Below are 16,519 nucleotides of genomic sequence, written 5' to 3'. Positions count from 1 at the left end.
CATTCCAGTTGGGTTTTAGTGGACTTCTTGGGAATGTAGCACTCTGGTACCTTAGTTGAGGAACTATCATAGTGAGAAAAGAAAGAAAAGCAAAATCTCTTTTACCTCCTTTTGTGTTTTTATACAATTAAGTTATTGAGATACATTACCTAGCATCATTTGGAACGCATTAGAAGCTAAGGAACTGTTTACAAACCCGAACCAGGAGGATAACAGCATGTCACCAAAGAGATTCTGTTCAGTGAACCTTAATGAGGGATATTAAGTACAAGAAACACCCCTGAATTTAGGCCGGGTGCGGTGGCTTACGCCTGTAGTCCCGGCACTTTGGGAGGCCGAGGTGGGCAGATCACTTGATGTCAGGAGTTCGAGACCAGCCTGGCCAACATGGTGAAACCCCGTCTCTACTAAAAATACAAAAATTAGTCGGGTGTGGTTTCAGGCACCTGTAATCCCAGCTACTCGGGAGGCTGAGGCAGGAGAATTGCTTGAATCCAGGAGGTGGAGGCTGCAGTGAGCTGAGATCGCGCCACTGCACTCCAGCCTAGGCGACAGAGTGAGACTCTGTCTCAAAAAAAGAAGAAAAAAAAAAAAAATCCCTGAATTTAAATGTGAGGTGATGGGTCTTTGAAAGTATATTTCTTCTAGTGTGATTGAATCAAGCAGCTCCTGAGAAATGTTTTTAAAAACAACATCTCAGAGTGGTGGCAGATTACAGATCATCTCCTTCCACTTGAGTGCCCTCAGATAACAGCCAACTTGGCCACTGTTCTCATGGAGAAAAATAAATCACATCGTCCTGTGGCTCAGGAGGACCACAATATGTCTAACAGGGCTTCCCCCTCTTCTCATTAGACCTATGATTTGAGTTGTTTGTGGGGGCGGAACTTGCTCTTGGGCCTCCCCTTCCCTCTGCTGCTGCTCTCTGGTCCCTCACTGACCAGTTGGGAGCCTCCTGCCCCAGATGATGGTTCAGCTGGTCACAGCAGAGGGAAGCCCCTGCATCTGGCCAGGTGCCCAGATGCTGTCCTGACTCTCCTGTGTTTGGGTTTTTAGTTTCTTCAGTGGGGAAGGGGTGGTCCCTTTGGATTCTTCTTTTCCTGAACACGGAGCCTCATAGAGTTTAAGTCATTTGCCAGTCTTACAACTTGTAGATATTGAAACTTAGATTTGAATCCAATTTTTCAGACCTCAAATTCCATTTTCCTTCTTGCTGATTCTCCTTGATTAAATGACATACGGGGCATTCATCTAGTGATGTCTAGTGTTGTTCATCTACCCATTGGGTCAGCATTTTTATATTTATCCTGGACCTCTGTTCTCAGCCCCAGGTGATTCAATGTATATACATTTTGCCTTCTTTTTTGGTTTTTGTGCTGCTTTCTTTCTGATTTTTTGCTGAGTTCTGGTGTTTCTTTTCCTGAGCTCATACCTGGCCTTTGGTGAGGCCGTGCAGTGGATCAGAATCCTTATAAAGAAGGAAACAGGCATATGGAAGGTAGCAAGCAGGGAATATCTGTACCTGGCCGGCTCATTTGATTAACATGCTAGAGGAACAGGTCTTGAGGGTTAAGATACTAGTCAGAATTCTCTTGGCATCCTCTGGAGCCCCCATAGGGAGCTGTGTGGGCATCCTGGGTCCTGAGGCCTTGCCTGTTCACTGCCTTACTGCAAGTTGCAAGGCTGGCCCTCCTTCCTCTTATGGGGCTTGCTGAAGAATCAGAGCCTCCCTGAGCACCCTGGTTTCACAGCTCGTATGTACCCCAACAGAGGTTTAGTTCATTTCAGCAGTGCCCAGATTCAAGGAAACAAAGGGGCTCTCCTAGGTAGGTGTTTATATTAGTCCGTTCTCACATTGCTGTAAAAATACCGGAAACCCGGTAGTTTATAAAGAAAACAGGTTTAATTGGCTCACGGTTCCACAGGCTGTACAGGAAGCATGGCTGGGGAGGCCTTAGGAAACTTTCAAATGTGGTAGAAGGGGAAGCAGGCATCTTACATGGCTGGAGCAGGAGGAGGAGAGAATGGGGATGTGCTACACACTTTTAAACAACCAGATCTCATGAGAACTCACTCAGTATCACGAGAACAGCAAGGTGGAAATCTGCTCCCATGATCCAGTCACCTCTCACCAGGCCCCTGTTCTAACACTGGGGATTACAACTCGACATGAGATATGGGCGGGGACACAAACCCGAATCATATCAGTGTTTAATGTTCTACATTGAACAGGCTTTTCTGCTTGGTTTTTAAACACCATTTCAAAATTACTTATCAGTAAATAAAAGTCCTGGTTTTATTTCATCTTTACCAGAAATCTGATCTTGTAGGTCAGTCTGAGGTTTGGTGATGAAGATGCTGACTTTAAGGACTATTTTTCTGGGCCTCACCAGATTATTTTTCTTTGTGACTTGCCCCTTGGTTAACTCTGCTTGATACAGGCATGATTTGAACTTGTTTGAGAAGATCTGGCCCCAGAATCTCTGGGAAGCTGGCCCTATACCTGCCTTTGAGATTCCCTGGAGTCATCCTGGAATTTAGAATGACTGCTCACGTACGTGACAAGTTCATGAGTGACCTCAGAGGTTGCCTTTATGGCCCAGGCCATCTCAGGAGACCTCTGTCTGGGACCTTCCTTGTCTAAAACAAAACCAGAATAGTTTAGTCCCTGCCTTTAATCTGTGTTTGTTAATCAACAATCATCTACCCCTTGAGATCTGTGTGTGCTCAGCCCAAGCAGTGGGAACTGTAGGGGATGATGTGGGTGTGAGGTGTGGGTGCCAGGGACCCTGATGTCTTGTGGCGTCCAAGGAACTGTGTGTCACTGGGAGTGATTGGCCCCCACAGCAGTGTTCTTTCTACCTTCATGTTCCTTGTAATACTGCATCAGCAAGCTCGATCTGGGCCGTGAAGGGGTGGATTGACACCATGAAGAGCTGCCACAAAGCTGTAGACAGGGGGACAGCAAGCCTGGCTTGTTTTAGGGCTGACCTGGACCCGAAGAAAATGGGGATGAAAAGAGAAAGGGCAAGGCAGTGCCCTTGTCTTCCTGTGGGCAGCCCAGTTTGCTCTTTTGTGGAGTATTTTCCAGAGGTGGAGAACAAGCAATTTTAGTTCTGTCAAGTTTAATTTACAGTATTCCAGGCCTACGTGATCATTCCACTACTCTTTAGGAAAGGAGACTGACCCTGGCAAACACTGTGCTCACACATGCAGACCACCTATCCCAATCACTAACTATCCTGCTGTTTGCTCATGCCAGCAAAAACCCGGGCAGCTGACTTGTTGGTGAATCCCCTGGATCCACGGAATGCAGATAAAATTAGAGTAAAAATTGCTGACCTGGGAAATGCTTGTTGGGTGGTAAGTAGAGTTGTCTTTCTAAAACCTTTGGTCTTGATTCTGTGTGCGAAGACACTTTTTGAATGTCTGTGTTGCTCCGTGGTAATGCAGCCTGTTCCCTTCCAGCATAAACACTTCACAGAAGACATCCAGACGCGTCAGTACCGCTCCATAGAGGTTTTAATAGGAGCAGGGTACAGCACCCCTGCGGACATCTGGAGCACGGCGTGTATGGTAAGGACGGCTCTGCCTTTTGCTGCTGTGGGAATTGGCTCGTTCCTTTCACACTCTGGATGGGGCTGAGTCTCTCTGAGGCATGTGACCTCAGTTTTTCTGACTGTAAGGGTCATCCACCGTGGGCTGGGTGAGGGGAAGTTTGCTGCCACAGGCATCTTAAGAAGTGGAAGGATCCTCCTCAGGTGGGCCCTGGGTGTTTGGTGTGGTTGTGGGCTTGTGAGAGAGAGATGGTCTCTTCTTAAGGCCCTGCACAGCCCACAGCCCCATGAATCAGACTCAGTTGTTGTGACACAATGACTTCACTTGTGGTCCCTGAAAATGTGCAGGGTATAGGGAGCTTTTCCCTTCACTCACACTGTGGAGGAAGATGAGGTAGCATCTCCCAGGGGAAGACTGCCTGAGGCGGGCAGGTGGGAGCCCCTCCAGGTAGCCTCTGCCTGGTCAACCAGACATGCAGGGTTCCTCACCTTTCCAGACTGGAAGGGATTTCCCCAGATGCCAATGCATAATCTCTCTTCCCTTATAAAGCAAGAGCTAGCAGATATTCTGGCTTATTCTAGGATGTCTAGCCCCTTCTGAAACAGTGGCAGCAACGCCCACTCCCTCTGACAGAGTCTGTTCCCAGAGTGGTTGAGATGACGGCTTCCACAGGGCGGCAGAAGCCTCTTCCATCCGTCAGGCCTGTTTTGCTGCTGGTTTTGTGCCGCACAGTTGCATTGTCTCTAAACTCCCCTGGCCCTGCCTGGCATCGTTTGGTCATTGACCCTGAACCTGTGAGTTGGTGAACACAAAGGGTCCTGCGTTTGTGAGCCATTTCCTGGTTCTCTTCCTCTGCCCTGTTTCCTGGCCCATTCAGCAGCTTTTTCTCAGTGGGCTTTACTTAGGCGTTCCGTGTTGGGAAAGGTGGGTTGCTTGCTGTTGGGTTTCATGCTTTTCCTATTCCATACTGTTTTTTATCCACATTATTCCAATATTTAAAAGAAAAGATTGTGTGGAAGGCTTAGCATTTTTCTTCTCACTGAAAAAAGGAATGCAGAATAAATATATTAATTTTCTGTTATTCAGAGGTTAATTTAACAATTCTGTTGAATTTACTGTGTTTTACCTCCTCTAATGCGCAAGTAAAAGCATTGTTGAGCAGATAGTGCCAGCTGATAGGAGAAAAAGAGGGTGCTTTGTGTCTTTCAACTTTGACTCAGCATGATCTGAGTCAACACTTGGCCAGATAGGTCCTGAAACACCAGGCCTTTCTATTCCCTCGTTGCTCTTATGGATAATACCAGATAATAATGTTTAAATTATTAAAGGTATTAAAGTTCTTCCATATCAAAAACCAAGTCCCTGCCTTAGCTAGGTATAGAAAAGAATGGTTAAAAGAACCGGTGGCCAATGATGGTCGCTTTGAATTTAGAGAGTGCTGTGTGGAGAGGCATTTGACCCTCTCTGTGTGACCCCAGCAGGCAGACTGAGACGTGGGAGTTAGTGGAACGGGAGCTGCGGAGACACTGAGTGGGAGTCGGGGAGCAGAGGCCATTTCAGGATGTGGGGAGGTTAAGCCACAATGGCCACCAGCAGCAGGGCTGCCCTGAATTAGGCGCTAAGTACTCTTTGAACTCTGAAATGCTGTGCTTCTAATTTGAGGTATTAAGTTTGGTGATATAACCAGAAAAATAGGACGCAGTAACGGATGTAGTGGGATAATGGAGCTTTCAGCACAATTTTATACCAGGTTATCTGCTCTGCCTTCCATTAGATGAACATTTGTCCCTCCATACAATTTCCCTGTCCTGTTTACTTCTTGAAATGCTATTGCTGTGAACAGTGGCATAAATATCAATAACAGGTTCCCAAGGAAAAGCCTTTCTGTCTTCTCACCTGCCCCTTTCCCAAGAATTAAGCATAAGCTCCCTCAGTGCTGTCAGGACGGCTTATGAGGTTTGCTTTTTCAGTTGGTTGTCATAAGGGAGTTTTTTTTTTTTTTTTGGAAAGGGGCAGGCCCTCATTCACTGCTTGCCCCACCCCCAAAAAGTCATGGCTTTAGAGGTTTCTTTTGTTCTTCCTAGAGAACCTAGGAGCAATGAGGCAGTGTTTCTTACTTCATCGTTCTGTTGTAATGTAAAAATAGTACATTTAATATATTAAATTTGACCTCATAATACCAAGCTGTCATAAGGCCACAGATGGTTCTTGGCGGTAAAGCCTATAGTCTTTGAGGGTTTTGTTTGTTTGTTTGTTTGGAGACAAGGTCTTGCTCTGTTCCCCAAGCTGAAGTGCAGTGGCAGGACTATGGTTCACTGCACACTCCACTTCCCAAGCTCAGGTGATCCTCCCACCTCAGCCTCTGGTGTAGCTGGGACTACAGGCACATGCCACCACGCCTGGCTAATTTTGTATTTTTTGTAGAGATGGAGTTTGTCATGTTGTCTAGGCTGGTCTCGATCTCCTGAGCTCAAGTGATCCACCTGCCCTGGTCTCCCATAGTGCTGGGATTACAGGGATGTGACACTGTGCCCAGCTGTCTTTGAGTTTTATAAATAGCATGAGATCTCACAGAGACTCTGCTGGGAATGAGAGCTGGCGGGTGGTAGCCATTGGCTGTTGTCAGGGAGGAAAGCTTTAAGCTCTGCAGCTGGAGAAGCACAACAGAATGAGGGGCCACAGCAAGGGTATGTTGGGTTTGGACTTTTCTTGAGTTTTACTTTTTTTTGAGCTTTACACCTTCCAGGTGTAAGTACATATAATCTGAAACTTCTTTGTGGCTGAAGCATTGGTTTCTCTGCATTTATGTATTAGAGTCTCTGATAGGACTTTTTATGAACTCCATGGTGAGTCCTGGTCAGTGCCATAGAAACAAGAAAAGCCATTCCAACAAACTTCACCAGACTTCTTCGGCGCTGGTCACATTACAGAACAAATAGGTGATCTTATTTGTTCAGAATCGGGATACTTCGGCATAGGAGAATGTTTTAGGAGAGAGGCACTTGGTCTCCCAAGAATCCAGAAACAAGTAGGTCCAGGGAAAAGCCCTTTGAGGGGATTGGGCCAAGTAGAGAAGAATCCAGAGTTCCCAGGTATTAAAAATAATAATAAAGGTTATACTTGGGCCCAGTGGGGTGATGCACACCTATAATCCCAGCACTTTGGGAGGCCAAGGCAGGCAGATCACTTGAGGCCAGGAGTTTGAGACCAGACTGGCCAGCATGGCAAAACCCCATCTCTACTGAAAATAGAAAAATTAGCTGGGCGTGGTGGCACGTGCCTGTAGTCCCAGCTACTCAGGTGGCTGAGGCAGGAGAATCACTTGAACCCAGGAGGCAGAGGTTGTAGTGAGCCAAGATTGTGCCACTGCACTCGGCCTGGGCAATAGAAGGTTATCCTGGGAGTAACTGAGTTGAAGGCAGAGTTTTTTCATTGTAATGTGCATTTGCCCTGTTGTACATGTTGTATTGTTAAGAGAATTTTGTCACTCTCCAAAGAATCAAAAATGGGTAGCATTACAGCCTCCATCTTCCTTCTTCCTTTAAAAAAAAAAAATTATTTCGCCGGGCTTGGTGGCTCACGCCTGTAATCCCAGCACTTTGGGAGGCCAAGGCAGGCGGATCACGAGGTCAGGCTAACACGGTGAAACCCCGTCTCTACTAAAAATACAAAAAATTAGCTGGGCGTGGTGGCGGGCGCCTGTAGTCCCAGCTACTCAGGAGGCTGAGGCAAGGAGAATGGTGTGAGCTTGCAGTGAGCTGAGATTGATTGCACCACTGCACTCCAGCCTGGGCGACAGAGCGAGACTCCGTCTCAAAAAAAAAAAAAATTATTTCATTGATTGGCTTCTATACATGTTTTCTTGGGAATATGTGGGTGCTAATCAAAATGATCATTTTTTTGAAAGAATACGTAGCTGACATATTTTGGCAGTAAGAAATATGTACAAAGCTGGGAGCAGTGTAGTGCGCCTGTAGTCCCAGCTTCTCTGGAGGCTGAGAGAGGATCACTGGAGCCCAAGAGGTTGAATCCAGCCTGGACAACATAGCGAGGTCCCATCTCTAAAAAATATGAAAGAAAAAGAAATATATGCAACCAGATTGAAGTCGTTTTGAAAATTAATTAAAAGAGTTAGCATAGGGCTCAAGGCAGGGGTCGAAAAGCAGCTTGGAACTTGATCCAGGCTTTTCAAGTCCTCGTTGTCCCATTAGAGTTTTCACATTTTTCTCTTAGCTTGTAAGATACTGAATTGATTGTTTCCCAGGCTAGAGGGACTCTCCTGGCCATTGAGTGTGTAATCTAGTTGTTCCACGTGGATTTGGGGCCAGTTAGGAGGTTTGCCTGCCCTCATCTGGGATTGGCCCAGCTGTCTTTTTTGTTTATTGAGTGGAAAGGAGAGGCCCTACATGAGGGCTTTCCTGGGTTTTCTGCTGGTGCCTTCGTGCATCCACAGTGCTGGGACCACCAGCTCACCATGCTGAGATGTGACATGTCCGTGTCCTGCTCAGACCTATGCCAGGTTCAGGGCAGGGATCCTGAGTTCATAAATTAATGCTTATCGCACAGGCAGCTGGCAGCCATCTTGTCACCATCCTTCCTTCTTTCAACTGATTCACATGCAGTCTTTTTTAAAGAAAGGTGAAAAGATGTGGTCCTGGGCTGTCTGTACCCACTCTTGGTTTGTTAAAGACAGTGCTAGGAGAGGTGGCCCCTCACCCAGGCAGGTGAGCCTTCCCTTAAAGGTGCCTTTCCAGCACTGTGTGGTCATTGAAAGAAAAAGAAGGTAGGTTGATGCAGTGAAGTTTCCCCAGTATTGGCTCCTTGGGGCAGGAGTGGGGAGGGCAGTCACAGATCCACACCATCAGTGATTGGGCCTCTGAGCACCTTTTGGGACAGCAAGATCCATTCAGAATAGAAGCAGCTATGAGAAAAACCAGAAATAGGATTTAGCTTATTCTTTTTTTCTCTTTTAAAACATACTCTTTGATCAGCAGAGCAGTAGCAGTTGCCATTTTTGTATATTGTTACTAGCTTAAACTCCTGTTTTTGAGGGGTTTTTTTTGTGAGCAAGGGAAATGGGAACAAATGGCCTTCCCTACATGCTGGCATGCTGAGGGACAGCCAGTGGCCACCCAGGAAGCCAGTGCTCCGTGACATCCACAAAAGGGTCTGCAAGACCATCTGCTTCCTCTGGCCCTGGGGACAAAGAGGGTCTTTTTTGTTTCCAGGTTTTCCTTTGGTTGAATCAGAAATGAATGAAATGATGATGAAAATAGTTGATGAGATGCTGAAAATAGTCCTTGGTTCCTAAAACATGAAGGTCTTTGCCTAAAGGACGCAGCAGTGTCTGCTATACAGAGGCCAAGGCTATTATAGTGGTTGAGGCAGGTGCTGGAGTCAGACGGGCCTTGTAGAGTCCTGAGTTGAACTCTCGTTCTACCATTTATAGAGTGCATACTGTGCTCTGGCCAGGCCTGCACACAGGTGCGGCTGACTCACTGACGTTTTGGTTTTGCTTCCTGCAAAATGAAGAGAATACATAGCTCTTAAATCTTTCCTTAGAAATGTAAAAATACTTGTGAAACTTCTTTGAATGTGGAAGAAAGAAAAAAATTAGTATTGAGCACTTTCAGGAGGCTATTTTGTTTGATTCAGATCTTCCTAAAGTGGCGGTCTCTTCTATAAGGAGAAAAAGCTGTTGACTTGGGGGCCAGTCTCTGAAGTGCTTAGCATGTCGTCTGTTGTATCCTAGGCATTTGAGCTGGCAACGGGAGATTATTTGTTTGAACCACATTCTGGGGAAGACTATTCCAGAGACGAAGGTGAGTATTGGTGCCTGCTGAACACCTCGGTCTAGGTCTCCTGCCAGCCCTGAACTTCTGTAGTGTACTGTATTTTTGTACTGAAATAGAGCCATGTTTTTGGTTTTCAAACACCAAATTCAGATGCTTTTCCTTTGAGTTTGACGCCCCCTCAGTCTCAGTGAATGGGCAGAGCCTGCCTGGCACAGGCAGCACTCCAGCGAGCCCTCAGGGGCCCTACACCAGCGGCTTTTCCTGGCCTTGCACAAGGCAGGAACCCAGCTGGCTGAGAGAAGACAGACGATGCAGACCTGAAGCCTCTATGTGGTCCTTTCGACCATTGATGTGCTGCCCATTTCTCTGTCCTGTTTGGGAGCTGAGTTGAAAACCCAGGAATTCTGGCTTGAATTCCATCTGTAAACCTGACCATCTCCATGCTTATTTGCTTGCGATGCTGGGGTGGCCTGGGGTGAGCTGGCCTCAGTCACTGTTACTGCTCCAGGTGGTGCCTGAGGCCTGCCGTTCCCACAAGCCTCTGCATGAATGTGCTGCAGACACTGTTGATTTGAATCTATTTCTGATTTTTTACTAATTTCAATTTTTCCCTCTTCTTTTATCCCATCCTTCCCTTTGCCCCTCCCATTCCCATATCCTTTTTTTCTCTCCTCCATAGACCACATAGCCCACATCATAGAGCTGCTAGGCAGTATTCCAAGGCACTTTGCTCTATCTGGAAAATATTCTCGGGAATTCTTCAATCGCAGAGGTAGTACCTCTTCTTTTTGAAAAGCGCCACGATGCAGACAGAAACTGAAGAGCAGCTGCTGATTTTAGCATTAATGGTGACAAAGGCATTTCTCCTAAATTCGAAACGCAACCCAGCAGAATTCCTATGCTGATAGAAAAATTGTCAGGGAAGACCACGTTTAGCCCTGTGCTGCGGTCACCCTGTTCACCAGCCCCTCTCCTGTGCCCTCCAGCTCTGGATCCTGAATCCAGCAACGCGAGGAAGGCCTGTACTTTTGGTCATTCAAGTTGCGCTCTGTTTCTGTCTGCGCGGGCGGTGGTAGTGTCTGCATGCAGTGTACTGATTAAACTGTCGTGTGTTTCTGTTTTGCTGGCAATGTTTCCCAATGCAGATCACATAGCATTGATCATTGAACTGCTGGGGAAAGTCCCTCGAAAATACGCTATGTTGGGGAAATACTCCAAGGAGTTTTTCACCAGAAAAGGTAACGGTATTTATGCAACACTAATTTTCAGCATAGTCTTCTCCCAAAAGGAGAAATTGTGCGTTCGTGATTGGGCAGTGGAGAAAGATCTGGAGTTTCACAACTGGGGAATTCTTCCGAAGAAAGCTCTCAAGAAATAAACCTGACCCATCTGATACCTGGAGTAAGAATTTTGTAAGAGAACAGACTTCCTAACAGCATTTTTTTCTCCTCCGCTTCTCTCTTTTCTTACTCCAAGTTACCAATCTGTATATTCATATATTTATAAAAAGGAGTTTAGGTAGTTGTTAAAAGCCAGCTAGACTTATCTTTCCATTTCATGGACTCTCTGTAGTAGAACAGGCGTGGCCTAGAGACTGGACTTAGGGAACGTCCAGGGACATTGCTTTTGGTCTGCCTGGGTTATTTCTGTAGTGGGTGTAGGCCTGTGAAATGCTGCGTACCTCACATTCTTAAAAATCACATCCTACGTTCCCATTGTGTTATGTCACACTGTATTAAGGTGATTATTTTCATGTTATAGTTCTTAACGATCTTCCAGCTGTTTATTTGCCCAGTATAGTCCCCAGTTAGTAATTTATAGAAACACCCAAGAGCCCCAGGAATATTTTTAAAAGAACTGCTCTTAAGTGCTATATTCTTTTTTTTTTTTTTTTTTTTGAGATGGAGTCTTGCTCTGTTGCCCAGGCTGGAGTGCAGTGGTGCAATCTTAGCTCACTGCAACCTGTGCCTCCCAGGTTCAAGCAATTCTCCTGCCACAGCCTCCCAAGTAGCTGGGATTACAGGCGTGCCACCATGTCTGGCTAAGTTTTTTGTATTTTTAGTAGAGATGGGATTTCACCATGTTGGCCGGGCTGGTCTCAAAGTCCTGACTTCAAGTGATCCACCTGCCTTAGCCTTCCAAAGTACTGGGATTACAGGCATGAGCCACTGCGCCCAGCCTGCTATACTTTTTTGTGATGAGTGTAGTTGGTCCTTCATATTTTTCAGGTTAGATTTTTTTTGGATGTGACAGCCCTTAAGAAAGAACTTTTAAAGTTGATGTGAGTAGGACATGGACATTTAGAAATTTCTGAAAGTCCCAGATGCTCTGTCTACCTTACTTAGCTAAATTTGGAGAACCACATTGATTTTTTTTTTTTTTTTTTTTTTTTTTTTGAGATGGAGTTTCACTCTTGTTGTCCAGGCTGGAGTGCAGTGGCGCAATCTCAGCTCACTGCAACCTCCACCCCCGTGGGTTCAAGCGATTCTGCTGCCTCAGCTTCCCAAGTAGCCAGGATTACAGGTGCCTGCCACCATGTCCAGCTAAGTTTTTGTATTGTTATTAGAGATAGGGTTTTACCATGTTGGCTAGGCTGTTTTCAAACTCCTGACCTTAGGTGATCCACCCACCTTGGCCTCCCAAAGTGCTGGGATTAGAGAGGTGTGAGCCACCATGCCTGGCCTCAAATTGATTTTTTATTTTCCTATGAGATAAGGAATTTTTGTGGAGTAGTAATCTTTATTACTCACTTTGGTGAGGTTTGGCTAACCAGTCCTTATATTTTCCTTTAAATTACATTTTCCTATTAAGCGCACAAGACTTGAGAACTGACTCTACTAAAGATGGTGGTTTCCTGCTGCACTTACTCTGGGCAAATTGACTACACCTCTCAGATTTTATAGGATCACCTGGTGAAGGCAATTTGTGAAATATACAATTAGATGTAATTATTTTCCTCATTACCTTTAAGACTTATCACAGGTATTGTCACGAAAAAACATTTATCAGACAATCAGTAATTATTTTTGGTTCTGAAAATCTGGTCTCTGAGTCTGGGCCATGTTAGCCAGACACAGAGTTCCCCTCCCCACCTGGAGACTCGCAAGCACAGGCCCAAGTGGGTCAAGGGCAGGAAAATGGCTTTGCTGTTAAACTGTGTTTAGTAATGGAGCTGGGGCTTAAACCTGCTGTGAGAATGGCACATCAGGTAATCTGTGAACTTAAGTTTCCTCATCTGTCAACAGGGGTTCTTTCAGGTTTGCTGTTACAAGAAAGTATAAGAGGATACCTTTATAGCACTGGGCACAACCATAGCTGTTATTATTGCTAAAGCAAAGCTATGAACAGGAAAACACTGGAAGCTTATGAACTTCTATACAGCAGTATTACTGAGAGAAGAGGCTGAGTTTCCCTGGGAAACTTACAGAAAATGTTATTTGAAAATAATTGGGCTGGGCATGGTGGCTCATGCAGAGGCTGAGGTGGGTGGATTGCTTGAGGTCACAAGTTCTAGACCAGCCCGGCCAACATGGCGAAACCCCTTCTCTACTAAAATATAGAAATTTGCTGGGTGTGGTGGCGGGTGCCTGTAATCCCAGCTACTCGGGAGGGTGAGGCAGGAGAATTGCTTGAACCTGGGAGGCGGAGGTTGCAATGAGTCGGGATCACGCCACTGTACTCCAGCCTGGGCAGCAGAGTGGGACTCTGTCTCAAAAAAAAAAAAAAAAAAAAAAACAAGGAAAAAGCTATGAATTATTGTGGCCTGGGATTCAGTATGGCTTGGGGAATTGTGTTTTTTATTGAAGGCAGGCCCCTCCTCCCACATTTCACAATGTTTCCAGAGCTGGTGGGGGAGATGGCCTGGTCCCTGGAGGGCCGTGGCTGGTAGATGACTTGCTGTGAGCCCCCAGCTGTGGGTAAGAAGGGAGGTGGGCCTGGTCTGTTATGGAAAGAGAGAGCATGATTGACTTATGATGCTCTAGAGGGGAAGGAGAGACCTGAGAGACATGGGGCACAGTACCTGCTTGGGCACCATGGTTTGTGAGCCCCTGATTTTCCACTGTGGTCATCTGGCAGACTACAGACCTTAAATACAATTGAAAATTTCAAAAGCAAGAAGCAAAGCCACTCAGAAATTATTCCTTTAATTGGAACCTTTCCTCATCAACAAAGAGCCACTTAGAGTGACCTGCCTCTGCATTTGTCTTTTTTTTTTTTTTTCTTTTTTTTTTTTGAGATGGAGTCTCACTCTTTCGCCCAGGCTGGAGTGCACCGGCACAATCTTGGCTCATTGCAACCTCCGCCTCCCGGCTTCAAGTGATTCTCCTGCCTCAACTTCACAAGTAGGCGGGATTACAGGCACCTGCCACCACGCCCGGCTAATTTTTGTATTTTTAGTAGAGACAGTTTTTCACCATGTTGGCCAGGCTGGTCTCGAACTCCTGACCTAAGGTGATCCGCCCACCTCGGCCTCCCAATTGCTGGGATTACAGGTGTGAGCCACTGCGCCTGGCTGTGCATTTATTTGTCTTTGTTAATCGTCTGTCTGTTGAGGGGATCGAGGACTCCATACTGTGCACAGCAGGAAGGAAGGGGACAGAAAGAGAGGCCTTGAATGATCAAGTGAAGTCACTGAGTTGTTGGAAGGCGGGGCCTGTCAGCGGCCTGCAGGCGTGGAGCTGGTGCAGGCATCTGCTCTTGGGCTGTCACTCCTGTGATGGTTCGTTTTAGCGAGAGCAGACTGCGTGTAGCCATAAATGGCTGGAAGGCAGCTTCCACGTGGGCCTTTCTGTCAGCAACCTTGCTCCTTGAGACAGCTTGTGGATGTGTGTCTCCAGGTTACCGCCATCATCACCACATATACTTAGGACTTGTGTGATCGAGTTCTTTTTGAGCAGCTTATTTGAAGGTAACCTGCAGAGTTAAAATGCATTTGGCATCCTTCTTAATGAGAGACCAAAAATATTTTGACTTGGTGTTACTGTGGTACCTAGAGTTCTTTTTTCCTTTTTTTGGATATAAGAGACCGTTTGTGACTAGGTGAGAAATCCCCTGAAATGACTGGGAATTGGGACTTCAGTTCTTTCCTGATGATTATTTCTAATGGCAGTAGAGATCAGAAGGGATTTAGGGTTTTTACAGAAGTCACAGGATAACATTACGAGGAATGAGGGCCCGTCATGGAAATATATTTCACCGTGTCTCTTAGGATGAGGGGAATGGCTTGCTGCGTGAAAGATGTGTTTTGGCATGTTCCTGTAAGTAATATGGGGGAAATTCCATAATTTCCATAATTTGGGAAATAATGGAATCTTAAAAGTATCCATTTAATTTTTTTTCCTAAAATACCTAAAATACTTTGTGCTAGAACTGATAAAGAACAAAATTTAAAACAGCTGTTGATATGCCGTATCACTTTTGAAAGCAGTTACTGATGGAGAGTGCCTTCCCGGGAGGTTTTCCCGCTCTTTCTCCTCCGGGTCAGAAGCAGATTTTCATCCCTGCCACGTGGCCAGAGAAGAGTGGGGTCTGTGTGTTGAAGTTGAACATCAAATGCAGCTCTTCTGTCTCCTCTTCTTGTGTATAATTCAAGAAGTCATGATCATTACTAGTTTGAATCATTCCTTGGCCAGAAAGTTAAAAATTGAGCTGTATTTTTCGTCAGGGAATGCAATTACAGCTCTCACCCTCTTAAGGTTAATTTGCTGGACATGAGCCACCAAAAAGCATTAAGAAACTAGTGTGTTGATAGGTGGGCCAATAGAAATCAGCACATCCATGAATTTTTTCCCTGTCCTGTCTTCAAGAAGTGGGTGGTCCCCAGAAGCTTTCCAGCCCTCACATCATGGTAGGAAAAACAGTGCAGCCAGGAGCAGACCTCACTGGGCTGGTCACCAGGAATTTTTCTGACCATTCAGCAGGCATATTTTAGTAAAAATTGCTGCGTGGATAATGGGATTATCAAATGAGACAGTTTACTTTAAAAAAAAAACTGGTCTCTAGATGAGAGCATTGAGTGCGTTGGGATAAAAGAGTGATAGTGTGTGTATGTGTGTGTGTCAGACTACAGACCTTAAATACAATTGAAAATTTCAAAAGCAAGAAGCTTCCGTGCAGCAGCATAAAATCCACGTTTCCCTGAGTCAGGTACATCAAGAGAAATGTTGAGAACTGAGGGCTAAAACCCGGGAGCTGAGTTTTAAAAAGAGATACTGTATTCTGTATTTTTAATATTTAGTGTCTGAGCTGAACTTGTCACAGTGTTTTAAAATTATCTCCTGAATACCTAAAAAGCAACAGATTCTTTTGATGCTGTAAAGAGCAAACAAAGCTCTTTCGTGGGCATTTGACATCTACACAGGCTGGGCGTTGTCACTGCCACTTCTCTTGTTTATCCCTCCATCAGATGATGGGCGTTTGGTTTTCCCCCACTTTTTGGCTGTTATGAATGATGCCACTGTGATCATTAATGTACACATTTGTGTGGGCAGATGTTTCCGTTTCTCTTGAATACACGAGTGAAAGTTTAAGTATAAATTTTTAAATTTTGATGAAGTCCAATTTATATACATTTTACAATTTGTGCTTTTGATGTCACATCTAATAAATCATTGCCTATTTCAAGGTCATGAAGATTTACTTTTCTAGGAATTGTTTAGTTTTAGCTCTGAGGCGTATGACCTATTTTGAGTTGATTTTTGTATGGGATGTGAGGTAGGGTTTATACACATTTTAAACTCCAATATTTACTTACATGTGGTTGTCTGCTTGTGTAAGAATTCATTCAAATCTCTTCATTGTCTCTTGCTTTGTATTGGTATTTCTTGGTAGGTTTACTTTCTACGTGTACACAATTGATGCTCATCAGTTTTATATCATGGTTTGCTTTGTAATTACCAGTGTCCATGTAAATATAGTCCAGGATTTGCCTTTAGAGTCCTCCCACATGTAGTGTGGAACCTCATGGGCTTCTTTATTTAATTCTGGAATATGACAATTTCATGGATAAAATAATGTATTTTCCTTCACAAACCACTTTAAGATTCAAGAGAAGTGTAATAGAACTTCCCTGTTTCCTTAGAAGGACTCTGCAAGTCCAGGACTGGCCAGTACAGTTGCTGTCACAAAGCCTTTACTCTGCAGGAAGGGACCCTTCCTCAGAGCCT

General features: G+C 45.2%; 1 protein-coding gene across 22 annotated transcripts in view; it reads left to right on the top strand.

Annotated features, from left to right (window-relative positions):
* Positions 1–16,519, top strand: part of SRPK2 (SRSF protein kinase 2) — a 292,913-nt gene that overhangs the window by 268,426 nt on the left and 7,968 nt on the right. For 9 of the 22 annotated variants that reach the window (XR_008527545.2, XR_008527540.2, XR_008527538.2 and 6 more), the window contains 5 exons: positions 3,263–3,363; positions 3,469–3,576; positions 9,311–9,380; positions 10,033–10,125; positions 10,499–10,591. The exons of 1 other annotated variant lie outside the window; for it this stretch is intronic. Coding sequence is in view for 12 of the 21 variants with exons in the window: in XM_054560598.2 (XP_054416573.1) it covers positions 3,263–3,363; positions 3,469–3,576; positions 9,311–9,380; positions 10,033–10,125; positions 10,499–10,591 (465 nt within the window). In the remaining 9 variants the exon portion in view is untranslated. The remainder of the gene's footprint in view (positions 1–3,262; positions 3,364–3,468; positions 3,577–9,310; positions 9,381–10,032; positions 10,126–10,498; positions 10,592–16,519) is intronic. 12 more of the 22 variants (XR_008527541.2, XR_008527542.2, XM_054560599.2 and 9 more) reach the window with 2 other exon arrangements.

This window comes from Pongo abelii, chromosome 6 (genome assembly GCF_028885655.2).
Source record: "Pongo abelii isolate AG06213 chromosome 6, NHGRI_mPonAbe1-v2.0_pri, whole genome shotgun sequence".
Taxonomy (NCBI): Eukaryota; Metazoa; Chordata; class Mammalia; order Primates; family Hominidae; genus Pongo; species Pongo abelii.
Note: the sequence above shows the minus strand (reverse complement) of the source record. Positions and strands in the feature narration are given on the sequence as shown.